The sequence below is a fragment of the Rasamsonia byssochlamydoides genome, assembly GCF_041956645.1.
Source record: "Rasamsonia byssochlamydoides strain NRRL 3658 unplaced genomic scaffold VTN77scaffold_2, whole genome shotgun sequence".
Taxonomy (NCBI): domain Eukaryota; kingdom Fungi; phylum Ascomycota; class Eurotiomycetes; order Eurotiales; family Trichocomaceae; genus Rasamsonia; species Rasamsonia byssochlamydoides.
The window spans coordinates 868,050-894,038 of NW_027192385.1; the positions used below are offsets into that span (position 1 = coordinate 868,050).

At 48.1% G+C, this 25,989-nt stretch overlaps 7 protein-coding genes and 1 non-coding gene across 8 annotated transcripts; 3 read left to right on the plus strand and 5 right to left on the minus strand.

Moving 5' to 3' along the window:
- Positions 1-1,148: 1,148 nt before the first annotated feature.
- On the minus strand, positions 1,149-1,231 carry VTN77DRAFT_t10. Its single transcript has one exon. It is a non-coding gene; the product is annotated as a tRNA-Lys (tRNA).
- A 125-nt stretch (positions 1,232-1,356) lies between these two features.
- VTN77DRAFT_2857 (uncharacterized protein) lies at positions 1,357-2,624 on the minus strand (the record flags this gene model as incomplete). The annotated part of the gene is made up of 2 exons (XM_069418742.1): positions 1,357-2,031; positions 2,088-2,624. The coding sequence occupies 2 exons, from the start codon at positions 2,622-2,624 to the stop codon at positions 1,357-1,359; spliced, it is 1,212 nt and encodes a 403-aa protein (XP_069282338.1).
- A 6,542-nt stretch (positions 2,625-9,166) lies between these two features.
- VTN77DRAFT_2858 (uncharacterized protein) lies at positions 9,167-10,353 on the plus strand (the record flags this gene model as incomplete). Its single annotated transcript, XM_069418743.1, has 2 exons — positions 9,167-10,220; positions 10,310-10,353. The coding sequence occupies 2 exons, from the start codon at positions 9,167-9,169 to the stop codon at positions 10,351-10,353; spliced, it is 1,098 nt and encodes a 365-aa protein (XP_069282339.1).
- Positions 10,354-11,886: 1,533 nt separating this feature from the next.
- Positions 11,887-13,272, minus strand: VTN77DRAFT_2859 (uncharacterized protein; the record flags this gene model as incomplete). The annotated part of the gene is made up of 4 exons (XM_069418744.1): positions 11,887-12,609; positions 12,727-12,851; positions 12,924-13,016; positions 13,065-13,272. 4 exons carry the CDS (start codon positions 13,270-13,272, stop codon positions 11,887-11,889), a joined length of 1,149 nt encoding a protein of 382 aa, XP_069282340.1.
- A 693-nt stretch (positions 13,273-13,965) lies between these two features.
- VTN77DRAFT_2860 (uncharacterized protein) lies at positions 13,966-14,839 on the minus strand (the record flags this gene model as incomplete). The annotated part of the gene is made up of 8 exons (XM_069418746.1): positions 13,966-14,002; positions 14,054-14,139; positions 14,196-14,280; positions 14,349-14,461; positions 14,510-14,592; positions 14,651-14,663; positions 14,720-14,737; positions 14,792-14,839. 8 exons carry the CDS (start codon positions 14,837-14,839, stop codon positions 13,966-13,968), a joined length of 483 nt encoding a protein of 160 aa, XP_069282341.1.
- Positions 14,840-15,817: 978 nt separating this feature from the next.
- Positions 15,818-19,600, plus strand: VTN77DRAFT_2861 (uncharacterized protein; the record flags this gene model as incomplete). The annotated part of the gene is made up of 4 exons (XM_069418747.1): positions 15,818-18,482; positions 18,540-18,970; positions 19,030-19,461; positions 19,526-19,600. The coding sequence occupies 4 exons, from the start codon at positions 15,818-15,820 to the stop codon at positions 19,598-19,600; spliced, it is 3,603 nt and encodes a 1,200-aa protein (XP_069282342.1).
- A 2,360-nt stretch (positions 19,601-21,960) lies between these two features.
- On the minus strand, positions 21,961-23,524 carry VTN77DRAFT_2862 (uncharacterized protein; the record flags this gene model as incomplete). The annotated part of the gene is made up of 6 exons (XM_069418748.1): positions 21,961-22,207; positions 22,268-22,873; positions 22,935-23,016; positions 23,090-23,206; positions 23,283-23,352; positions 23,504-23,524. 6 exons carry the CDS (start codon positions 23,522-23,524, stop codon positions 21,961-21,963), a joined length of 1,143 nt encoding a protein of 380 aa, XP_069282343.1.
- A 683-nt stretch (positions 23,525-24,207) lies between these two features.
- VTN77DRAFT_2863 (uncharacterized protein) lies at positions 24,208-24,945 on the plus strand (the record flags this gene model as incomplete). Its single annotated transcript, XM_069418749.1, has 4 exons — positions 24,208-24,385; positions 24,434-24,662; positions 24,717-24,853; positions 24,926-24,945. 4 exons carry the CDS (start codon positions 24,208-24,210, stop codon positions 24,943-24,945), a joined length of 564 nt encoding a protein of 187 aa, XP_069282344.1.
- Between the last annotated feature and the right edge of the window lie 1,044 nt (positions 24,946-25,989).

A 25,989-nucleotide genomic window follows, 5' to 3' on the forward strand; every position in this document is an offset into this window, starting at 1 on the left:
GCGGGCAGTATTCATAGATGTTTATTCCGCTATACTCCGTACATCACTTGAATACCTATGAGGTCAATTGGCATGTTGCTGCTTGTAATTTACATTCTAACCTTAGAGATAAGAGTTCTGCTCAGGGACTGATACATCAATCTGGGTACAGACCAAGATGGACGCGCCGTACCCAGATTGCACATCATCGTGTACTGTACTTACATGCATCCTACACTGCCTTCGCAAAATTTTCGTCGAATTTTGTCTAGTTCACCATGCTGCTTTAGTCTGGTGGCCCTTGCATTTTCAATTTCAACACTATAGATAGCTAGCAAGTTTTATAACCTGGCTATGCCAAATAAATTCAACCTAACTAGGCAGCCTTACTTTGTTCTGTACGGAGTATGGTAAAGGACGCTAAAACGAAAATTCTGCTGAGGTGATTAGTGGATAGAAAACAGTGATCTATTTTAACTGTGCACAAAGACATAGAGAAACGAGTCTTGGTCTAGCTATAGACAGCCTCTCTGATGGTGGGCCAGGCCACATTGTATGTACATGCGCATAAGCGACGGAGAAAAGTACGGAGTAATGCAAGTTTTCTGAAACGTAACAGGAAAAGAGACCGACGCTCCCATCCGGCACTCGCATTATGAAAACAAATTTTGGAAGGCATTTCACATTCAATCCTTGCCAGGCATTTGTTAACATGCAAATACGGGAATAGAAAAATATATAAGAGAGAAATGCCAGCAAGCCGGACATCAGAAGAAAAGAACGCTCAGAACAACATCTACCCAGGGGTATCCAGATACGCTTGATGCAAATACAGAAGTATCGAAAGAAGAGCGCGATGATCTATGAAACCACGCCATGCTGAACAAGAAAGTACGCCGTCGATCATGCAAAAACCGAGTGTCTCGGCAAGGATGCGCAGATTCGCTTGGTGGTGATCATGCTCGCAATAAGCAGAATTGCACTCCATAATTTTGCAGAGTCATTCGGTAGAAGACGCACAGGAGGTAAGCTGTTGTGGAGCAATGCCTGCCTTCAAAGCCCGCCTCGTCGTATGACGGAAATTGCGTCCAGGGCAAAGGAGAGTAGACGAGCAAAAATGCAAGCTCAGGCTGTGGAAGAAAAAAAAATCGCAAGGACTTTTTAGGAACAGCCGAACGCGGGGGTCGAACCCGCAGCCTTGCGGTGGGTCTCGTTTAAGAGCCGCACGCTCTACCGATTGAGCTAGCCCGGCAGATGCTTGTTGATAAGGACGGCTCAATTGTGATAGAAAAGGTGGAGAAAAAAAATTTTTTTTCCCGCATTGCCTCCTGCATCGTCGTCGAGGGTCATGACGAGTCGTTTTTGCAACGTAAAACATCAGAGCGCGATGAAGTCGATAGTGGTGTGGGTAATATTCACTGCAGCCGCATACATGCACCGAAAGATACCGCAGTTCGCATGAAACACTATTTTTGTCCCGTCCCTGGCAAGTGATGCTCCACCAGGCGAAACCAGGTTGTAGTCCCCAGTTTGTAGGAGAGGTGTCGGAGCTCGCTCGTAGGGGCCCTTGACGGAAGTGGATGTAGCGTATTTGACATTGTATTGTGGTGAGGTGTCGCAGTGCGAGGAAAAGGTCAAGAAGTAAATGCCTTCCTTCGTCCGGATAATGCGTGGTGCTTCGACCAGCGGACCATCGCTCTGAGTGATATCGAGGATCTCAACTGGATCACCAACCGGGGTGACGCCGTCACTTTCCATCTCCTGAAGCATGATTGGCGTGTGGATGAGCGGGTAGACGCCGTTGTTGCAGTTTCCTCCATGCCCGACACTGTTGCCGTCCGCTTTGTAGGCGACGTAGAGCTTGCCATCCACGTCTCTGAAAGGAGACGGGTCGATAGCACCTCCGTATTGCCGTGGACAAGCCAGGGGTTGATCTTGCGGATGGTATGGGCCCAGTGGGGAGGTGCCATTAGACACTGCGACACCGACGCAATGATGCGTGCCGAAATCCTTGGCTTGTCCGGAATAATATAAGACGAATCTCCCATCATCCTGAGGTTGGCTTGTCAGCAAAGGACGTGTATTCAACTCACTTTCAACCGGCTTACTCTTCTGATCACATCTGGTGCCCAGTGGTTGATCTCGAGCTCCCAGGCACCTACGACGGGCAGAGCGTCTTGACGCAGTAGGGTCCAGTTCTGGAAATTTGTTGACGTCGCCATTGGGATATGAACGCCCGTAGTGACATCCTTCTGGTTCGTGCCGAAGGCATACCACGTGCCATTGTACTCGAGCAATCCCGGATCGGGAAAGTTATTCACGGCCAACAGCGGTTGGGCAGCATCGGTGGACGACCGTAAGGGGGCACCACTACCAAGATTGGTCGGGTCTTCTGAAGCACCGCTATCACTTGGAATGGAACTCTGCCAACCACTGTGGTGACGCCGTAGAACAATGGGGAGAGTAATGACCATCGCTACCAATCCAGACACTAAAAACGCCAGGCCTGCGAAGAAGATGATTCTCCTCCGCGGCCAACGAGTCGTGCCTTTCGGGGCGACGTTGGTGGTGGTGGATAGATCCTTGACATTCTTCTCCTCGTCCGCTGAGGACGTCTGACTGATTTCGCTATGCGAGGTATGCATTTTCGGGAATGAGCGGAAAGTATCGACGAGTAGTTTGGAAGTCAAAGCGAAGAAAGGGAAAAGGAAAGAGTAATTGGCTTGATATGCCACTGCGCGCGAGAGCAATAATGCCTGAACGCTATATCGCAGGGCCAGGGTAAACAGGAAATCGACTCATCAGGAAGCAGTCGCCATTGCGAAGGCTAAGGAAGGAGTGGTGAAGGAATGAAGGTCTTTGTCGGAGTCAACGAAAGGAGCGCGTTAAAAAGAGAAGAATTAAAGGCGAATTTCAAGACAGAAAAGAAGGACACGGTTTCTGAACTCGTATACAAATGACAAAAGGGAAGATCCAGAGCTGAACTGAGCAGGAAGAACTATCCAGGGCTAAGCTTTTACTGTCACGACCGTAAGACGATGATCGGTCTTAGACCCACTCGAGCAGGGTGACATCAATCCAAGAGGATCCAGGATGATCAGTGCGGATGTGATGGACTCGTGCAGAGTGCAAAGAGGGTGAGGGAGAATATGACGAGGTCGTTGGCCATGAAGAAGCTGAAGAACTGCCTTTCGTAATCATAACTCATCATCGCCATTTTCTTGCTGCTTAGCTGAAACCTCTGACCACGGGCGGTTCGTGTCACTGTACCTAGGTAGCCGTGTTGGCTGCGCTCTGAGCCTCAGCTGCGGCCTTTAGGCGTCTTTTAGGCGTCTGTGGTGTTGGCTCGGGGCTAGCCGATTCCCCCTGCCACTACCTGCCCATTTTAGAAACCGCTAAACCGCACCAACCTCTTAGCGCTGGCTCGCACCATTCTCGCCGTCAACGGCGCCCGCGAGAATAAATTGGATCGGGATTCGATTCGATCACCACTGTTAGCTCTCGCAGTCCGAGCCTTTGTGGCACGGTCTCACCACGCCGGGTCTCGCTGTCTACGGAGTACTACGGAGTACTCCGTATGGTGTCATCGTATCACATCTAACTGATTAAATTGGGGCAATTATCTGAGCGTGCCCGTTACACTGTGCTCTTGGTATATTGTGTTCAGTACAACATGGGCATTGCCAATAGCATCACTCAGGCAAGGCCATGTTCCTCCCACATGCAAGGCGTGAGACTCCTGGGAAAGATGGCAACAGTCGCTCCTGCCTGCCCAGGGGCAGTGAGCAGCTGCCTAGATTCCTTCTGGTTTAGCGCATCAGACCATCTCCCGTCCAGAAAAGCTTGGCCTATGCAGGCCATCCACCTCAGCAGTCGAGATCTCGTAGCCACCAACAGTCCAACACTGCCCCAGGCCCCCAACCATGGCAGCCGCATGGGGGCAGTATTTGTTTCCAAGGTTAGGAAAGAACTCTCCTATCATGAGGCTGGGATTACTATTCCCAACCCTCCATGATGCAGGCATTGATCATGATATCTACTCCGTAGATAGGGACATAGAAGAGAAAGATAAAGAAATCAAAATGCCAAGAAACTTGGCAAGGTCCAGGCGCGGAGGTCTGCCTGACTCGCATTGACCCACGTGGCACAGGGCATCCAGAATCTCCCGACTTCGCGTGGTTCCGGCCCGGAGCTCTCATTGGGCGAGAAGAAAGAAAAGAAAGAAAAAACGCTTTGAAGAGATTCATTAAAACCTGGAAATTCCATGACACGTGCGTAGAGATAGAATTCTATTTTATCTATTGGACGACAATTTTCCGACCGCAAATTCAACTTAATTGCCGTGGTTATCCGCGGGATTTAGATAGTCCAGAAGTCTAGTTGAGATCAATAGAGGCTCAAGCAAAGATGAAAAAAAAAAGTGGTCCCCAAACCGAGAACCAGCATTTACATAGGTCACGATTATCTACTAGGACGTAGTAGGCTTTATAAGAAGCTCTAATATAGTAAATATATTAGGTGAGTACTATGGTAAGTCCTCTCGGGAGTACAAGGCCTATATTAAGGTTTATGTTAAGGCTTATAGGGAGAATTATAAGGAGAATTATAATGTAATTATATAGTAGTAAGTAGTAAATAGTAATATATATAGTGAAAGTCCATATACTTACGTCGTATTTAATAAATAATAATATACCTCTATAATAGTTAGGTATATCCAAGTTAGTCATACAACACAAGAATATCATGTAGAAGTTCTGGTGCATATGCGACTATGATAACAAAACTTAAATAGAGGAAATGGTATTTATCGCTGAAAGATATATATATATAGGACTTAATTAAGAGCGAAGGTTCAAAGAAGTTAAACATGAATAGTTTGGTCAATAGACTGTGAATAGTTCCTCTATATCTATTTTTTATTTATGGTCTTCATGTCAATATTGTGCCATGCAACTTTCGTGAGCTGGTTTTCTAGGTAACCTTACCAACCAAACCATGTCCTCAAAGAAAGATGGTACTGCTTGAAGTCTGTTTTCTTAATGTCAATTATACCACTCAATGTCGATAATAAATAATAGAGTCCTCGAAATTAAAAACTTGCAAGCCAGGAGATATCACCTTTCCCCGAAGATTGAACAGGTGTGTGTGCAATCACTTTATGAGGGTGATTCCCTACAATGGCAGTGGAGATGAGCATGCCTGCTGGGCGGCGAGGATCTGTCTATGCAGTAATTACTCTGTACATACCTGGGTAGACCTTTGTGTTGTGATCGACAAATTATCTAAAATGCGCTAATATTATCCATTTCTGTTCCCAACCATACCTGGCCAGCAGAATGCTATTATTTAATTGTCTAGAGATGCAGATCGCACTGCCTGATCCAGTAATGTTGTTGCCTGTATCTTGTTCCTTGTGAGGATCTTTCCCTGTATTAATAATAGTTGTGGACCCCATGTTGTGATGATCGTTATCAGGAGATGGGCTCTTGACTCTTGAGGGCTATCTTAGTTAATGGTATTCTATATGCTGATTGTGATCGACGAAGAATATCCTTCTTAAAGGAGGAGGACAGAGTGCCTGCTCACCATCCGGAAGGTAGACCATGATTGTCGAGAATGAACACATCAGATTCTCTCTTAGTGTTTGGCTTGCAACTGTTGTCAGCATTTTTTCTTCTTGTCTGGTCATGGCTATTATTAAGAGTATCTCTTTATCAGACTCAAAAAAAAAAAGGTCTACGATGGACCGATGGAGAGACAGCTGATGGGATGAACAATATAGGTCGTTCACATCAAGTCTGTATAAAATTCTCCACAATATCCAAGGCCTTATTTAAGGAGATAGCAAGTAAGGTAGACCAGAATTTCCAAGTAGAGCCAATTGGTTCTGTTTGATGAAGAGAGGTGTAAGTATGGCTTGTGCGAGGCTGAATTGCATCTTCACAGGTCATGTTAGCCAGGATCTGTCTGCAACACAGATGAACCTCCAATCTGAGTAGGAATCACAGGTTGCAAGGTTGCAAGATGTCACGGTATCACCTATGTCAAAGTGATGGAATGGTACACAGTACTGTACATGCCAGAATGAGAATTTAATGGGCCAGTTATTCTTTCAGATAATAGATAACAGGTATGTAGTTAGAGGAAGATAACTATCTGTCTAGGATTCCTTCTCAGTATAGTTTAAAGAGAGTTGGACTCGGAAGATAGACGGTGAAAGAGATATAGATGAGATTGCAAACTTAGGATCCATGGCGAGGTACAGAGTAGATATCTTGGTTTTCATATCTTGACTATACAAATGTGCGTCTCTGGAACTTTTTACACAGAAACTCTTCAGTGTCAAGGATTTGCGTGTTAGCCCCTTCGTTCAGGCACGACGGCATTGTACGGAGTACTCCATAGGCAGCAATAGGGATGGGAAATTTTCAAAAATCGCCCATAAGGAAATTTCGGTAAATTTCAACGAGTTTTGTTGAAATACAGAAATTTCAAAGGCATGATTAGTCATAAAGGTCTTGGCATAAATGACTAATAAGATCTGAGATTTCTAGATTTTGACCCACTTTCTAAAAAGGCGCTAAATTTTCCGTAAGACCAAACATTCTTCATGAAATTTCAAGTCAAGAGCCTGAAATTTCGGAAATTGAAATTTCATTACCCATCCCTAGTAGGCAGCTCACTTGAAAACACAATTAAAAGGCTTCACTGTGAAGATCTACTCCTTAAAAGAAATATCATATTATCTTGATCGTCATTCATGAGATTAAAGAGGATAGCCTAATCCAGTCTAACTGAATGAAGACTAACTGACATGACGCCAAGGTAAATGAATTGAGGGATGTGCCGCTCCCACGCAGATCCCAATTAAATCCGAGCCAACACAGAGGATGATCTGAGGATCAATTCCTCTTTAGCTAGTCGCAGTCTCGCAGGAAGATTACTATATTCCTACGAAGTTGTCCGGCACTGCAACGTTCGTACTACTTAGATGATCCTCTCCCTGCATTTTCTTTTTTTTTCTCTGGTATTTGGTAGCAGCGGTGATCATGCTGAGTCAGTTTTACTTCTAGGCAATGATCTGCTGCCCCCTGAGCCTTTGGTTGGCTATGGAATGGTTCATGTTGATCGGTATTGATATTACGAGAGAGCGGGAAGATTTGCCCCCAACGGAGGGGGAGAGGTGTTTCATCCGTGTTTTAGCTCCGCATGTGGCGATGGTGCAATGCACCCCGTATGGAGTACTCCGTACAGGGTACTGCTCCGTGCACAGTCTTTGAAAGAACAGAGATGTTATTCATAGTAACCTGTTTGTCTGTTGTCTTTGTGCATAATGGGGCGGGAAGGGTTCCCTGTATCTTTATAGATCTACTGACGAGTAAGATCTGAATAAGCACATGGGGCCCAAAGTGTCCCTCGTACACGGTACACAAGTAACTTTTAAATTGGACATACAGTAGAGACTGCTGGTCGTGGTGATCGACGCAAACGGCTTAAAGAGTGAACATAGGATTACTATGCCAATGATGCACCAACTACAGTAATCTCCAAGATAAACAACATGGTCTCTAAGACAATGACGTCGGTTGGAATGTGAGAGGCTGACTGTGGGCGTTGGTGGCGCTATAGCCGGCGGGCAAAGGACAAAAATAATACCACGGAGCACGGAGTACTCTGTAGTCTGTACAGGGTATATCAGATTCTCTACTCCGCAGACTTACGTAGATACTTAGATTCCAGAGTGATGTCTCTCTGGTGCTTACGAGATACCCTACGCAATAAGCAGGTGGGGAATCCGTTCCAGTTCAGAGACAACTCCACGAGTTAATCATCCAGGCCAATCAGTGAGCATGCTGGCAACCCATGATATTGTTCTGTCGACTGCCTGCAAAAGATCATTCACGGACTATATTTGTCCGACAGAGAGTCTAGGTTCAAGAAAGTTGTCCACACGTTTTGCGCTCTGCAGGCAGGTGGCAGCAAGATGCTGCTGGATGACGCGTCTCGATGATCTAAAACCAAAATGTGGTCAAAGACAATGATGGCCTGGCCCGAGAACTGACGCTCGACTTCAAGCCACCCGGCAGAGGAAGTGGATCTACCGGAATCATGACAGATCTCGTCGATATTGTACTCTAGATCGATGTTTCTTTCCTGGGAATATCCCGTATGCCGATAATAACACAATCCTGGCGTATTGTAAGCAGTTAGTTTTGATTGAGGATTCCTGTCCAGGCACGCCTGCAGGCCTCCAACGGCCCACGTGTGAGTGATCCCGGAATCGGATAAAAATGACAAATCGTCGGTTGACATTGTGTTGTCCACCGAATGCGGCCATGGACAAAGCCGGAAAATTAATTGTCCACATGGATGGAATGCAGCGATCGTGCAACGAGACATGGAACAATCTGCAAGCTGCCCTGTCATCTGTCGCTTCAGGTCAGCTGCATCCCGCGCTGCGTTACACTGCTCCTGGATGAGACGCAGATCACAGAACCCCAGAGCTTGAAAAGTGGGACCATCACAGGGTTGTCAACTGCCGTAAATATAATAAGAAGAGGACACCTAGAGTATTAATATCCGTACCCTTATACTTTAATCTCGTAGCAAACTATAAAGCCTTTTTAGAATTCCATATTCAACTCGCACGTCAGCCTCAGCCACCCGTCACTAGCAGCTAGTTCATCCTCGACCGCTCAGATCGGCTTGGCACTGACGACTATCAAACAGACGCCGGTGCACTAGGGCCCCCGCCAGTGCATTGACAACGAGCTATTCGTCCAGCATTAAGATGGACGACTAACGTCTAACGTACGTCCTACGCGTCCTTCCTCCCGTTGAATCCGTCTCTGTCTTAGCTCCACCCGACCCAGTGGGCCGGCTTGCTCTCAGCTTTTCATCGGAACAAATAGCTCGTCATTCCACCTGCAGACATGCTTCTTTACTCACTTTGCTCACCTTTGTTTCTCATGTCCAGATTCGTGCCTGTTCGTCCATGAATGCCGCGATTGAATTCGAATAGAAGCCCTCGGGCCGTTACGGTCTGATTCTATCCTCTCCGTGTTTCGAGTTCCCGTCCGCCGAGATTGCGGACCTACAGCGCACGCAGGACGTGTTGTTGATCCAACTTTTTTTTTCTTTCATAGAAATCCGCCATCCGGGCTGGCCTATATACCTTTCCACGATGCTTCCCTTCCGAAAAGCCTTGGTCGCGGCTGTGCTGCTGATCGCCTTGGTCGTCATCCTCCGCTCGTCGCACTCCTCTCCAAAGCCAAAGCCAGTCTCAGTCTCCACCCCCGAAGAAGACGCAGTCGACTCCACAATCCGAGCACCACCGCAATCACGCGCAGACAAGGCTGGCGATGTGTCCCAGATCTCATTAGAGTCTCTCCCAGATCGACCCCTCCGAGAACGACTACGCTATCAGTTTCCCTACGTGCTCGAGAGCAAGTTCCCTGCGTACATCTGGCAGACATGGAAATACACCCCGGCGTCGGGCGAATTCGAGGAGAGATTGCGGCCCCTCGAGGCCAGCTGGACGGAGTTACATCCGGGATTCGTCCATGAGGTGGTGACGGATAATATCGCAGGGCATCTGATCCGATACCTGTACGGTGCGATTCCCGAGGTGGTTGAGGCGTTCGAATCGATGCCGCTGCCGGTTCTCAAGGCGGATTTTTTCCGGTATCTGATCCTGCTGGCCCGCGGAGGGATCTATACGGATATCGACACACAGGCTCTGAGGCCCGCGGTCGACTGGCTGCCCGAGGACATGGACCGCTTGTCGGTTGGACTGATCATCGGCATCGAGGCGGACCCTGACCGACCGGACTGGCACGAGTGGTACTCGAGAAGGATCCAATTTTGCCAGTGGACGATCCAGGCGAAACCGGGCCATCCCGTGCTGCGCGACGTCGTCGCCACCATCACCGAGGACGCCCTGCGGATGAAGAAGGCGGGAATCCTCACCAAGTCCAAGATGGACAAGACGGTCGTGGAATTCACCGGTCCGGCCGTCTGGACAGATGCCATCTTTCGATACTTCAACAATCCGGAGTACTTCCACTTCGAGACGGGAGCGCGGAATGTCACCTATGAGAACTTTACCGGCCTCACGGAGCGGAAGAAGGTGGGCGATGTTGCTGTGTTGCCCATCACGAGCTTCAGTCCGGGAGTGCAGCAGATGGGCGCGGGGGAGGTTGACGATCCGCTTGCATTTGTCAAGCACGAGTTTGAGGGTATGCCAGTTTCCCAGTTCTCCCAGTTTTCCCTAGTTTCCCCTAGTTTACCCCCTTCTGAAATTCCATTTTTCTGACAAAGATGACAGGCTCGTGGAAGCCCTCCAGCGAACGCGCCGTCGGATATGCCTAAACCTCGGCCTGACGCATCAGGACGCATCACATGGTCATTTCGCTTCTATCTGTCTCGTTTCGCGTCCGCGTTTCCCTTGGAACAGCATCGTATAGAAAAGAGAACTGTTTTCTTTGGCGGTTGTCTACTTTATTTCTCTACATCTATACTCTGGTCTACAGTCAGTCAGTCAGTCAGTATCTTTCGTCTTTCTATGATAAGACTTGATAAGATCGACATGGACATGGACTTGGACTTGGATGTGGACTGTTTGATCTATTTTACTATGTCATGTTATCATATATCTCATCTTATATTATCTTGTACCATGCGTCAGGTTGTTGTTTTGTTTCGTTAAGCCACGGTCCGGCTTCGACGCAAGCATTATCAAGGCGTTGTTCGTTTGTTTTTTTTTATCAGTCAGTCTGATATCTGGTCTGATATCTGACTGAAAAGGGAATAAAAATGGAGTATCTAGGGTAAGGAGGGTGGGTTGGCTATCTCATCTTGTCTTGTCTTATGTTTGTTGTCTTGGGTTGTATCTTTCTTTCCTTGTTGATCTGATCAAAATGGAGATGGAGATGGAGATGGTACGATAGAATTGAATCAAGAAGTCAAATAAAGGAATGGTTATTATCGATCGAACGTCTGCAGCGCGGAATTCTGGGTTATACACTATATAGATAGGCCTTAGATGATTGTTCTCCCTCCCTTCTAGTCCCCCTGGTTATTGGTGTTTTTGTTTTTGTTTCATTCTCATTCTCGTTCATTAATCCATACGTACCTATCATTTATCAACATAATCATCATCCATCATGAACAGAAGAAGGGGGTCATGTACCTAATGTATGTAGGTAACTAGACAGGCAGGCAGACAGGCAGGTAAACAGGAGTGTGATTTGATTCATCTGTACCTAATATATATATGCATAGGAGGTATGTGAGGCAGGGGAGTCTTTGTTCGTTGCTCTGCGAAGTCGGTAAGGAGGAATGAATAAGAACGAAACGACATGGATAGAGTAAAAAAGAAAGCGATTGCAACACATGTCCTGTATCCAATCCAAGGGGAAAACAAGAAGAAAAAGAAGAGAGAAGAGAGAAGGGGAAAAAAGAAAAAAGCAGGTGAATATACAACACTCCTGTATGTATTATGTATGTACTGTACATACTATTCCTGCCTGAGTCTGAGGGCAACTGGATAGATAGATAGGAGATGGATAGATACAACATCATTCCGGATATTCCAGGTCCACTCTTTTTCCTTTCACACCAGTAATGATCTTTGAGGGAAGGGGAAAAAAAGGTACAAACCAACCCTGTGGACTTAATAACAAAACATGCAACCAAAAAGAGAAAAAGGACGAAAAGGATGAGAGGATATATAACTTTTAAATAGCTATATGTCCGAAAAAAAAAACCCGGCGTGGCATGCGATGAGGAATATGGTTGAATGCATATATCCCAAGGTATCAAATCAATCAGTAGATCAAATAGATCAATCAATCGTTAAGTTAAGAAAATGTAAATCTGTGAAAATATTTCTTCTGGATGATGCTAAAAATCACTGAAAAACGGCTCATACTTCTCCTTCATCTCATCCGTGTAGGCACTCAGCTTCCTCGGATCCGGAGGCGGAGGGTATTCTTCGAAATTCCCGGCATCGGCCGGATGGTCCACCCGGGGAATGATGGGCCCCTTGACGCGACGGTGGTAGAGATCATCCCAGTTCACCCCATCGAAGAACGGATGGGCCTTGACTCGCGCAGCCCCGCCCGAGATGTACCCCAGCCGCTGCGTCTGGTTCGTCCTGCACAGCTGCGAAACAATGTCCTTGGCGGCCAGAGACATATTCGCTGGAAACCGCAGATGTCCCTCCACGATCTGCTCGTAGATCCGCATGGGGTTCTGATCCCAAAAGGGCGGCTGTCCGACCAGAAACTCGTAGATCAAGATCCCCAGCGCCCACCAATCCACCGCCAGCCCGTGACCACTGTTGTGGATGACCTCCGGTGCGAGGTACTCGGGTGTCCCGCAGAGCGTGTACGTCTCGCGATTGCCCACCTGCTTGGCGAAACCAAAATCCACCAGCTTGATGTGCCCCTCTGCGTCGAGAAGGATGTTTTCGGGTTTCAGGTCGCGGTACGCTACGCCCTGAACATCGTGCAGGTACTCCAGCGTGAGCGTGATCTCGGCAGCATAGAATCGTGAGGTCGATTCGTTGAACCGTCGTGCACGTCGTAAAAAGCTAAAGATCTCGCCCCCCGGGCAATATTCCAACTGCAACCCAAGTCAGAATAGCTTGTAGCCGGGCCCACCCGGATTGTAGACAAGACGCCTTTTTTTTTTCCCCTTTTGCCCTGTGCTTGACTACGTCCGTAACGAGAACACACATACCAGCATGTACAGGCATTGGTCGTCCGAAAAGGTTGTGACTAGGGTCGTTATGAATGGATGGCCGGCGACAGCCCTGAGGGTCCTGCGCTCGCTGCGGACATGCTCGACTTGTTTGAGCTTGATGACTGTCAAGAAAGGAAAACACCAGATTAACTGTTATGCCTCGACGGAGACAGCTTCTGGACGAAGCTCCTTACTGTCAGCTTTGCGGAGTACTTTCAACGCATAGACACGATTGCCATCTTTGCTGCCGTCTTTCAGGCACGCGAGCCACACACGGGCAAAGGTCCCTGACCATTGAATTAGTCGGGAAAGGAATTGGCCTCGAACAAACGTACCAGTTCCCAGGGTTTTGATCAGCTCAAAGTCCTCAACCTTGAGTCTTCGAGCGGTGATCCCCCGGTGCTTTTCGCTGGGGTCCAACGGGTGCGGGGAAACCGGCAGAACGGAAGCTACCAAGTCTTTCTCTTTCGTTTGCGTTCCGGGGGAGATCAACTGGCCGTGAACACCATCATGTGTCGTAGGTTGGACTGTTTCCGTGGCCATTGCGACAGCTAGAGGTCATGTCTCGAAGCGGGGAAGGGGACTGAATAAAAAGGGCGAGAGAAAGAGTTGTCAATTGCGTCTGCTCGAGAGAAGCCGGGGATGCGAGGCACAGGTGGCTGGGTCGAGGCCATTCAATTCATTCATTGATTTGAGGGGCAGGGCAGCAATGGGGATACTGTCCTGGGATGAGGGGCTGAGAGGCAGCAGTGACACTCGAGCTGCCTCAGCTAAGACTAGTGAAGATCTCTGCGCTTGGGGCTCTGACGTACCTAGCGGGGCCGACGATTGGGTTGCGGCGTGCATTTCTCCGCCTCAGATCACCATCCACACCGCTGTCACTACCGGGCATGATTGGGCTATGCTGCAGATACACAGAAAAGCATCAAGGCAAAATCAAGCCAATCTTGTTGCTTTCATAAGATAGAGTATCTATGTGGCCAAAACTGTGAAGCAGACTCTCGCGCCAGCTGAGTAAAGCCATTCACTGCTACGCCAGTACTAGTACACGGAGGAACTATCCTGAAGTAAACCTGGCACCAATCGCAGATTCCCTGCTTTCGTCTGTTTGAAGCAATCCTTGATTTCCCACAAGCGGTGCTGGAGCGTGGTTAGCACCAGTGTTGCTACGCCCAGTTTCGGAAAATATATATGCCAAACAATCTCTGCTGTAAGACTGAAAGATCGTCAATAACCTTAGCTACGGGAGTTGAGAATGAGGCCGACAATCAGCCTGGACCAAGTCAGCAGGAGTGCAGCTGTTGCAAAGAGACAACGATCCTACCCGTAAAGCCCAAGGACTTCGCCAAAAATCAAAATCAAGATCATTCCCACGTAAACTCGCGATTGTTGCATGTATGCCCGCACACCCTCAACCCGCCGTCAGCACTTACTGGTACCATCGAAAGAGGTTTCGGGAATCTTACTGCGTCTCCTACGATCCCGATCGTATACCCGGCTGCCACACCAGCCAACCCGACCGAAAGGCCGGATGCGAGATGCATGAAGCCCCTAAATCAGCAGAGAGAGCCAATCAATATCGACCATCGTTTCGAGACGCAGACACCTTGGACACATACGTATAGAGACTCATGTGCTGAGTGGGGGGGGGAGACATGGCTCCAGCGATGAGCACCGCAATGACCAGACCGTAAACCGCAATGATACCAGACATGACCACCGGAATCAATGACTGCCGCCAGTCAGCACGCCGCCTTTCCTCTCCAGCAGGTGTTCATGCCTTCATAATCAAATCAGGTCTGAATGTGCCCACTCCCGCAATTCCGATTCCGGACTTTGCTGTCCCATACGCTGCGCCCATTGCTGTTCTCCGTGAGTTGTTAAATCCTCGTATCAGGGGAGAGTGGAAGCTTCGACATACACCCGAAGATCATCTTCGAGTGTGTTAGCACTGTTTCAGCCTCGAGGCCGGTATCGAGCAGGAACTTACTGCAGCGGCAATCCCCGCCTGTTTCACTGGTCAGTAGAAGCTCGTAGAGTAAGGCCACTGGGGAGAACATACAAAGGAGAAGAATGGGGCAAACTTGGGTGAATACTCGCTGTCCGCCATGGTGGAAGAACGCCACTGTAGGAGACGCTGATCACGGTAAAGGTCGAAATAGAACGGATAAGGAGCCCCAAGACCTGTTTGCGACCAGCACGAAGGAGTCCTATTCTTATTTATTGAGTCTGAAGTGCTTGAGAGGTTGGCTTCATCGAACTCGACGCACTTCAGCACTTCATACAAAGGCCGATTCCGCAGGCCTGGTCATCCCACGATGCACTTGAGAAAAAAAAAAGGAAAGGAAAGGAATAAAAGAAGACAATTCAAGGCTGTGGTGAGCACTGCTAACTACCAAGCAGTGCGTTAGTAGCTGCGTTGAGCCAAGTTCCAAGTTGCTCGCGCAGGCCGCCGTAGCGCCCAGAGTGGCTGCGAGGCGGTACTAAGCCAAGACAAGTGACCTCTACTTCTACTGACCACCCCGTGCGTGCTTTTCCATCCCGGCCTACCTAACGACCTACGAATCACCTCGAACCTCAACCTCAACCTCAACCTCTGCCTCTGGCACGCAATCCTCTCCAACGCCCCCGTGCCCTCTCCCGCCCACTCGTGCCTCCCTCTCTCGCTCTCTGCTACCTCCATTGAGCCCTTTTCTCGCCAAAGAAGCATGCGGAGGGTATGACTGCAGGGGCCCTGTTCTGCGGTTGCGCCCACGGCTCCTTGCGCTCATCGGTCGTTCGATCTCGAGGCCGCTCTCACCTCCTCCCCAACGCTCCTACACCCCTCAGCACGAGACTGAGCATGATTTTGGAGTGAAATCGCCCTTGTGCTAACGTCACTGTTGCCATCGATCGTCCTTCTCCCTCGAACTCTCGACGCTCGTCCTTCGCTTCACCCGGTCTCACGATCCATCCGGGCTCTTATCACGAGTCCTGCATGTGACCCCTCCCCGCTACCCATTCGATCCATTTTATCTGCTCCTGCTCTATCAGACTTGAATCTCGAAATTGCCAGCTTGTTCGTTGCTGATATTGTTGCTGCCGCGAAATGGCGGATCTGGGGTCCCAGCAGGGTCGGAACTACCGGCCCAACAACCAATATGGATCCTCCTCAACATCCTTCCAGCGTGATGCTGCCTTTTCCGAGATCTTTGGCGGAGCTCCACCACCGGGTCGCTCGCAGACAATGACTTCGCAAACCCCTCACTTCACCCACGATCGGGCGCACACAATGAATTCCAATATCACTCACCCCCAGCTGCAGAGGGGCCCGGCACCGCCAGTACGACAGAATGGTTACGGGTCGCCAGCCGTCAATGGCTACGCTCATCCGGCACAACAGAATGGACCCATGTCGTCAGCTCAGCGACCTTATCCAGCACGCTCCCCGTATCCGCAACCACAGCGGTTGGATTCCAGACCAGGCCAGTATCCAAACCCCCAAGCCCAAAGCCGTCCTGCACCTCCTCCTGGTTATACTCCAGCTTTGAATTCCGACGCCTACCGGTCGCGTTCGATGGTAAGGATGGGCGGACCACCGACATACCAGCCGCCCCCAAGCTCTGCCAATGCTTTCCGGCAACAGCCGTATCAATCCTCTGTGCCGAGAACTCCTCAAGGACGCGTCGTTCCGGAAAGGCGTAATGATGAACGCGCCATGTCGCTGAGCTCTTACTCGGCCGATCGTGATCATGCTCAGACTACGATTACTGGCAGAGTCATCCCCAACAGACGGCCCCCGTCAGGCCCTGATGTACCACCCCCACAACAACAACATCAGCAACACCAGCAACCGCACCCGGGAGCCGAGGCTGAAAGCAACCACGAAGGGACCTTTACTCGGCGGCGTCCGAGTGAAACATCGGTTACATCTCGCACCATGTCCATGGCATCAACGGTCTTTAATTCGGATCGAACCTTTAGCATGCAGAGCACCAGACCCCCCGTCCAGCCACCCAATAGTCAATCAACCCAAGTTACGCATCATCGCAGTAGAAGACCACTGGTCTACCCGGCCCTGCTCTCCCGTGTTGCCGACGTCTTTCGCGAGAGAATTCCACTGGGGGAGCGACAGAAAAACGGTCTGTCATATCAGAATGCATTCTCTGGTGCTGAGGCGGTAGATTTGATCGCATACATCATCAAGACGAACGATCGAAACCTCGCTCTTCTGCTGGGACGTGCTCTGGATGCCCAAAAATTCTTCCATGATGTGACGTACGACCACCGTCTCAGAGATTCGCACGTGGAGATCTATCAGTTCAGAGAAACGATGACGGAAGAGGCACCGAGTTCCGACGTCAACGGTGTCTTCACGCTATTGACCGAGTGCTACTCCCCTACGTGCACGCGCGACAATCTCTGCTATTCCATTGCTTGCCCCAGGAGACTCGAACAGCAGGCCCGGTTGAACTTGAAGCCTCAGCCCGGTCTGAGATCTTCCTCCTCCAGGGGTAGTCTCCATGGGGATGAGGATCACGAGGATCAGAAGCTGTGGATCAACATGGTCCCCAAGGAAGTTGCGGACAGCATCGATGACCGAGAGAAGAAACGCCAAGAGATCATTTTTGAGATCATGTACACTGAGCGTGATTTCGTGAAGGATCTTGAATATCTGCGAGACTTCTGGATGAGACCACTACGCTCGGCTGGCAACACCAATCTCTCCCCGATCCCGGAACATCGGCGGGAGAAATTCATCCGAACCGTGTTTGGTAACTGCCTGGAAGTCTTGAAAGTCAATACTGGCCTCTGCGAAGCTCTGAATGCCAGGCAGAAAGAAAGTCACGTCGTCAAGACGGTGGGCGACATCTTCCTTCAACATGTCCCTAAATTTGACCCGTTCATCAAATACGGCGCGAATCAGCTGTACGGCAAGTACGAATTCGAAAAGGAGAAGGCTTCGAACCCAGCATTTGCTCGGTTTGTGGAAGAGACGGAGCGTCTTAAGGAGTCTCGTAAACTGGAATTGAACGGTTACTTGACCAAGCCAACGACTCGCTTGGCCAGATATCCTCTCCTTCTCGAACAAGTGCTCAAGTACACTGCCGACGATAACCCGGACAAGCAAGATATCCCCAAAGCAATCGGGTTGATCAAAGATTTCCTACAGAGAGTCAACACCGAAAGTGGTAAAGCGGAGAACCACTTTAATCTGGTCCAACTCAACGCCGCATTGAAGTTCGCGCCAGGGGACTACGTCGATCTCAAGCTGACCGAGGAGAACCGTCAGATGCTCACCAAGATGGCTTTCAAGAAAACTCCCACTGATAGTTCTGAAGTTACTGCATATCTTTTTGACCATGCCGTTCTCTTAGTCCGCATTAAGGTGGTTAACAAACGAGAGGAGTACCGAGTCTACAGGAAGCCAATTCCTCTCGAACTTCTTGTCATCACCCAAATGGATGAAGTCATTCCGAGATTGGGAATCTCGAAAAGACCGTCGTCGAGTCTGATCCCAGGAAATAAGACTACCAACAATCCTCCGACTAATCCCAAAGATGGATTACCAATCACTTTCAGGCACCTTGGCAAGGGAGGTTACGATCAGACTCTCTACGCTACATCCCACACGCAGCGAAAGAAGTTTATCGAGATGGTGGAGGAGCAGCAAAGGAAGCTCCGAGAGCGGAACAGTAACTTTTACTCCAAGACGGTCCTTTGTGAGAATTTCTTCACTACGGTTAACCGAGTTAATTGCTTGGTGCCTATCGGTGAGTATCCAGAAAAACCGAGGTAGTTCTTTTTGCTCTTTCGCTAACTTCGCTTAGATGGCGGTCGAAAACTGGTTATCGGCACGGACAATGGCATCTATCTGGCAGACCGCTGGCCGAAAGATAAAAATGCCAAACCACGGCGGGTCCTCGACGCGAGTGGGGTTACTCAGATTGATACTCTGGAGGAATACCAGTTGCTTCTGGTCTTGTCTAATAAGACACTCAGTTCGTATCCAATGGAGGCCCTAGAAGCAACCGAAGGCCAAAACCCCTTAGCTCGTCGGCCGAAGAAGATCCAGGGACACGCAAACTTCTTCAAAGCTGGCATTGGGCTTGGACGACACTTGGTATGCTCCGTCAGGACGTCTGCTCTCTCGACCACCATCAAGGTGTTCGAGCCTATGGACAATCTCGCCAAGGGAAAGAAGAAGCCGGCCCTCAGCAAGATGTTCCAGGGAGGCCAGGAAACTTTGAAACCCTTCAAGGTCAGTTCACTCTATTCGGTTTGCATGTTAGGGCATTCCTTGCTGACGTACTTTTGCAGGAATATTACATCCCAGCAGAATCGTCATCTGTTCACTTCCTTCGTTCGACGCTGTGCGTTGGCTGTGCCCGAGGTTTTGAGGTTGTCAGTCTTGAAACCACCGAAAGTCAATCGCTTCTGGATCAGGCCGATACTTCGCTTGATTTCGTCGCACGCAAGGAGAATGTCAAGCCCATCCACATTGAAAGAATGAACGGAGAATTCCTTCTCAATTACAGCGACTTCTCCTTCTTTGTCAACCGCAACGGATGGCGCGCTCGACCTGACTGGAAGATTTCGTGGGAAGGCAACCCCAACGCCTTCGCATTGTCGTATCCGTATATACTCGCCTTTGAACCGAACTTCATCGAGATCAGACACATTGAGACGAGCGAACTGATTCACATCATGACGGGTAAGAATATTCGCATGTTACATTCATCAACGAGAGAGGTAAGTATCGCCCAGCTCGAGCCTCGGACCAGCATGGGTGCATTTCCTGACAGTTTACTGGCAGATTCTGTATGCCTACGAAGACGAAGCTGGTGAAGACGTAGTAGCGAGTCTGGACTTCTGGAACAAACCACGTTAGAAGGGATTTTGGCAAGCTATGAGAGATACCTGTGAAATTTCTTTGTTTTCTTGTTTTTGATTGCTTCATCTTTTTTACCCCCCTCTCCATAGATGAAGCTTGTTACTACTGGATTGGACTTGTTCAAATCTTGCATCGCCAATATCACCTTCTCTTCTATGAGAATATTTCGCGCGGTGATGACACATGTTTCCGTTTTTCTTCCCCATCTAATAAGTATTGTTGTCTCTATTTATTCCCTTGTTTCCATTTTCTTCTCTTTGCAGGCCGTATACATCACCGGCTTCATTTGTTGTTTCTTTTTTTTCTTTCCCCTGTACACTGAAGTGCAATGGCATTTCTTTTTTCTGTTTGTTTCCCTTTTTCTTAATTATTTTATTTTATTTATTTATTTGTGTTGCTGCTTTTTCCTGTTTCAATTTGTTTCTAACTGTGTGGCTGTGATTTTGTCTCTTGCTGTACTGTTCTCTACTCTCTCATCCTCCCACGATGCAGGATGAAGAGAGAAGAGAACTAACTCTCTCCTCGCACCATACCATGTCCATCCATGATATCACTGCAGTAAAGTTAGTCTACTGGTGTCCTTGGCTGCGATCTCGCTATCTCGCTATCTGTATCTCCCTCTCTATCATTATCACTACCACTATATCACTGCCGCTGTGTGACTTGATATTGACATTGACACTGACATTGATATTGGACATTGGAAATGGTTATTATATTGAGATAGTACTGAGATGAAACGAATGTAAACAAACTGTGTTCTTTTGTTTTTGTCCAAATTGAGCCATTTTTATCCCCTTTACCCTCTCTCTATCTCTCTCTCTGTTCCCTCTATCCTTTTACCTATGTTGTTACACAGTGCATCACACAGAGATGGACGTGGTTAGAGAGAGAAAAGGGCTGGAATGGTCAGGAAGGACACTTCCCCTCACCCCTGTTGTAATCTGGTAATTATTATTTTTATCATCGATCTCTCCTTGTTCTGGTTTTAGAGTTCTGGTTCTTGTAGGAGTTCCCCTGGAGTACATACTCGAGCCAAAAGCCAAACCAACCCTTTTTTTTATATATAAAAGCCAAGCAGAACAGTAGTACTAACATTTTTTCAAACTTCATCATTAATTAAATTAAGACTCCTCTCCCTCCCCAGTAAAGAGCTCGCACCGCATTCAATGCAGTGCTGGAGTCTGGGACTCCCCCACCCCCCCTTCCCTTCCTCACCTCTCTTTACTTGTCCTTAACCTTGGTTGGTGTTTCTAACGAATTGAGGCAACTTCCCCCCCTTCTGATTTAACCATGAGATATCTCTTCCCCTAATATACCTATTACTATAAGGCAAGCAATAAAGTTATCAATAATGAATAAATATCCTCAAGTCTTTGCTATTCCGCCCGTTTTGATCTATCGAGAATTATTAACGACTATTCTACCATGGAGAGGCTCCCGTATCTCCGCTTGTTGAAATAATTTAAAAATAACTCATTCGCTGATTAAGCACACCTTTTACCTGTTGTCCATAACGGTAGTGACTCAATTCTTCAAACTTGATGATTTGGCAAGGTGACTTAGTCAAGAGTTGCGAATGGATAAATTGGAGGAATCTCATCAGAAAGCAAGACGGGAGGCAAATTTGATACTCTAATGAGAAAGCTGATAATTAATGATGATATACGCTGGAGAATCGGATGAGGTGAAACTGACTTGACCTTGCATATACCTAGGCTAGAGAGGTCTAGTACTAAATACTGTATCTAGATAGGTACCTAGTACTCCGTAGTTTTTCTTCCCTCGCCCTTGGCTGTCCGACGTAAAAGGAAGATATCACATACAAAGTTTTGCCAACAACGAAAATAAATAACGGAAATAACGAAAACTTTCACTTTCAGAAACAAAAGGAAAAGGGAATCTTTGCGCTGCTAAGCTGGAGGAGGGAGAAAATCTCGACGCTACCGAAGAAAAGCTGAGGGAGCGGACCATGTGAAAATAAAGTGAACATAAAAAAAGTAACAGTAGGAGATGCCGGGAGAAATATTTTTCGGAGGTGACAGTTAAGTCATTAAAAGGTGTTATTCCCAACCCGGATATTACCACCCAGGTGCTCAAAACAAGATCTCCGAGAAAAAAAAAAGACAAGGCACAAGACATTCAAGAAAGGAATAGGAAAAGTGACTAGAGAATGATAAAAAAAAAAGGAGAAACACAGGCGAGTCGTGTTGTCTGCGCTGTATCCGCTCCACCCACTCCCGAGCTTCTCTCCGGGTCTCAGAATCATAGATAGAGCGTAACGCACTCACGTCAGTAGCATAAAGCTGGCGTGACATGTTTTGCTCTCCACATCCATTCGTCTACAGGGGTATAATCTAAGCTTCTCCATTGAGCTCCTCGTTGTTTTGTTCCAGGCGAGCGCTCGCCTCGCGTTGCATGCGCGCCTCGATTTCTCTCAGCTGGCTTTCGCGAGCCAACAGCTCCTGGCGTTTCTCGTTGATCTCGCGCTGCACCTTGAGCTCGATTTCGCGGAGCTTTTCCTCCTCGCGGCGAAGCTGCTCCTCCTTCAAGCGGACTGACTGAGTAGCCAGGTCCTCGGGGTTCATGGAAGAGTCTTGGTTGCTGTTGCATGATGTCATTAGTTCAAACACGTCCACAATACTTGAGACGAGGAACACGTACGCTCCCACACCACCATCGACACTCTTGCTGAGCTTCTCAGTACGGTAGTTTTCGTAGAGGAAGTCGTGAGTGATCTCCTTAAGGTCGGCAAGGTGGCTGTGGAGAAGGGCGCTGCGGATGGCCAGGAAGTCGGAGTGACGGGGGTTCTCGACCTCGACCACACCCCACGGGTATTGTCTCGCCCGGACCTTCTTACCACCAATTTCCAGAATGTCCTCAGAACCCACAATCGCGAATGGCATCATACCACGTAGTTCGGCGTTCTCCTCGACAGTGTCCTCATCATCCTCTTCAATGTCATAAGGGAAGTTGTAGATAGGGATGCGGTAGTGCTCAATGTCCTCCATAATCAGTTTCTTCGACTCTGCTAACTCGGCAGGAGTGAAGGTGTCGGCCTTGCCGATGACGGGAATGACGTTGACACGAGGGGACAGACGCTTCATTAATTCGATGTCCAGCTCCCGCAAACCATGTCCAGTCGGGGTGATGAAGTAGAGGAGAGCATGGACTCGGTTGTCCCTGAAGCGGGGATTACGTTTGATTCGCGATTCTTCAGCAAGAATGTCATCGTATTGGCGTTCGAGGTATCCAACAATCTCTGAGAAGCTGTCGAGACATTAGCCATACAGAATTGCAAAGGGGACGGATTCTGTGTCCACTGTCGTACCTCGCCTCGTTGTCAATTTGGTCACCGAATCCGGGAGTATCGACAATGGTGAGGGAAATCCGGGTTCCCTCCTCGTCAAGCTCTAGTTCTATTGGTAGCAATGAGTTCTTGAGAAGAAATTGGGTTCTTTCGGGCCTCTGCCGCACTCTACTTACCAACTGTCACCGGCTTGATCCGGACACCCTCCTCAACGTGAGCGTTCGCAGCATCATCTGCATCCTTGTGTTCGAGGACTTTCTTCCCACAGAGAGTGTTGACAAAGGTCGTGCGTCCTGTGATAGCCCAAAGCAAGTGGTCAATGACAAGTCTCCAGCAACCGACAGCGAATTCTTTCTTCTCTCAACTTACCCGTTCCACTGGCTCCACAGACCATCAAACAGAACTGGATACCCTTCTTGACATTCTTCTTGCGACGGATCTATAAATAAAAGAGACGCAGTCGCTGTCAGCAAGGAGCAAAATTGCAGGGGGGAATGTCAACAAGGGATGTTGGAGGTGAGGGCAGGGAGTGAAATCCGGGGTCATCTGGCGAGGTGAGACATGTTATTATAACATAGCAGTGAACATACCGCGGTAAGAGGCGACGACATGGTGGGCGAAAAGTGAGCGTCAGGACGGAATAGAAGGATCTAAAACGAGAAGACGACAATGAAGGCCCGAAGGAAAGAGGGAAGGAACAGGGAGCTTGGGCGGACAGCGACGTGAAGCTCTGAAGAAAAGACGTGCTGGCGACAGGACTCCTGAGTGAGACCAAGTACCGGGAGTGTCAGCGTGGTTCGAGCATTTAGGGGGGGAAGGCGCCGTAGCGTTAGTTAGTCGCGGCTGCTTGCTTGCGCTTTACCCCTTTCCTGCCCAGAGGGGGAAGGACCCGGAGGAGCCCACCCTGGCCAGTCACGTGCATGGTGCAACTAACACCCGCGTCAACAGATTACTATTCTGAGTTTACCTCCACCCGTCCAGAACTATCCATGCTTCCATGCCAGATCATCAAACCACTGCACTACATCTACCTCTACTCCGTACAATTCAGAGTACAGGCTTGTGTTTGAGCCAGCATGACCTGCTTCTAGCCTTCTAGGTACTTAGAGAGAATAATTACTCCCTACACATCCATTTTAAACAGATGGTTGATCTCCTGGCACGTGGTAATCCAAACACGCTAAACCCAATCGAGAAAGCACATCATTGGAATGCCCCAGATGTACCAGTCTGTCCCAAACAGGTGACGTCTTCGACCTCGTAACAAACTCTCATCCAATCAACGTATTCCAACATGGCTCTCTCGCAATCAAGTTCTTCGCCAGCACAGTCATCTGCAGAGACCTTGATGCTCCTTCAGTCGCCCCGCAAGTGGACGCCCAGACATCTTGAGGTAGCAAAACTGAAGGCGAATGAAGATGTTCCTGCAGCTGGGATTGTCGCAGATTATGTTCCGAAAGATGGCGATCCAGGTAGGTTTGCTCCTCAATGACCTTCTAAAACTGATATATTATGACCAGAATTCGAAAAGCTTGCGGAACTGTTCTGCGAACCAAGCAGAGAACAGCTCGAAACTACTGCCTACTTGGGTACGCTCATCGGACCCAACAGAAATCCATTGGTCAGAGTATTCGACGATTTGCCTACTCTCGTTGAAGGATGTGTGACGAGGAATGGCTGGATCTTTAAGCAGTTTATCCACAACCTTATAAGGGAGATCATGAATGCAACCGAGGCAGGTGAGAAGCTGTAAGTTCAGTACCCATTTACGATCCGACCTTGGTTAGTATTGATAGTGGAAAGGCTCTATATACGCAATGCAAAGATCCCATTCGAGGTTCCACAACTATTAGCCCACGGCAAATTCCAGAGCCACGGTGTTATTGTGAAGTATAATGCAGAGGATGGTTCCATCAGTATCCCACTTGCGATTTTTTTCAGTGAGCATCCTGCCTACCTCACCACAGTGGTGGAGGATCTTGGATTTACATGCTAAATCTCTCATGTCCCAGGTCATCAAGGAGCCTGGTAGTGCTAGTGCTCAAATGGCGCAATATGAAGTCCTGCAGATCCTGCTGCAGGCCATTATTACCTACTGTCACAATCCACAACTCAAGCAGTATACTGGATTTGTGATGAGTCTTGATCGAACTGTTATTCGTGTCAGCAGAGCGATGATGTGTCAAGCCTACATGAAAGGTCTCTGCGAAAGCCGGTCTATAAGTGAAGATATGCGATTCTACCACTCGAAATCGTTCGAACTCTTCGAGCGCGAAGGCCGCAGAGAGTTTATGAGACTGATTATAGGTATCTTCCGATATCTTGTTCAAAGTGAAGAGTCTACAATGGTTGGAGACGACCTGCAGCGCAGTTATTAAACCTATAGAATGATACATTAAATATAATATAGCTTTTTATATGTATTACTCTATAACACTATATTATCTAGTACTACTAGCTTCTAATATGATTCTTTTATTCTATCTAGCAATTAGTTTAAGTATTTCTCCTTTATATCTTATACTAAAGACAAGCATTACAGGTCTCCCTTCGCTCAACTGGTTTGAACTTTGAAGAGAAAATACCTGTTCTATGCCTAGGACCTTTGGCCTCCAGGCCTACCTAACTATATAAGTAGTTTTTATCATCTACTTCTGAGGTGGCTCCCTGCTCAGATTCCTTATAATATTTATAATATTCTCTTCACTATATTTTTTTTGTATTGATTAGCTAGTCTTTATTATCTACTTTCTAAGCGGGCTCCCTGCTTACATTCCTTACTATTTCTTAGTATTATTCCTTACTAGCATCAATTACGCCTCACTTACCTACACACAGATCAAGTGTACCTAGGTACCTAGGCAGATATGTCGATGTGTGACCGAACTGTTAATTTGAAGAAGAAAAAGAATGATTCTCATTGGTGGAACAATACACACTGTCTGGTTGTTTGGTACCTAGTAGCATTCTGCTGTTGGAGATGGAGATGTTTTAGGTATAAGACCTAGTTACTGCCTATATTTTTTCATATCGAAACCTATGTAGGTATTTTCCAGTATCCAATGATCTCTGAGGG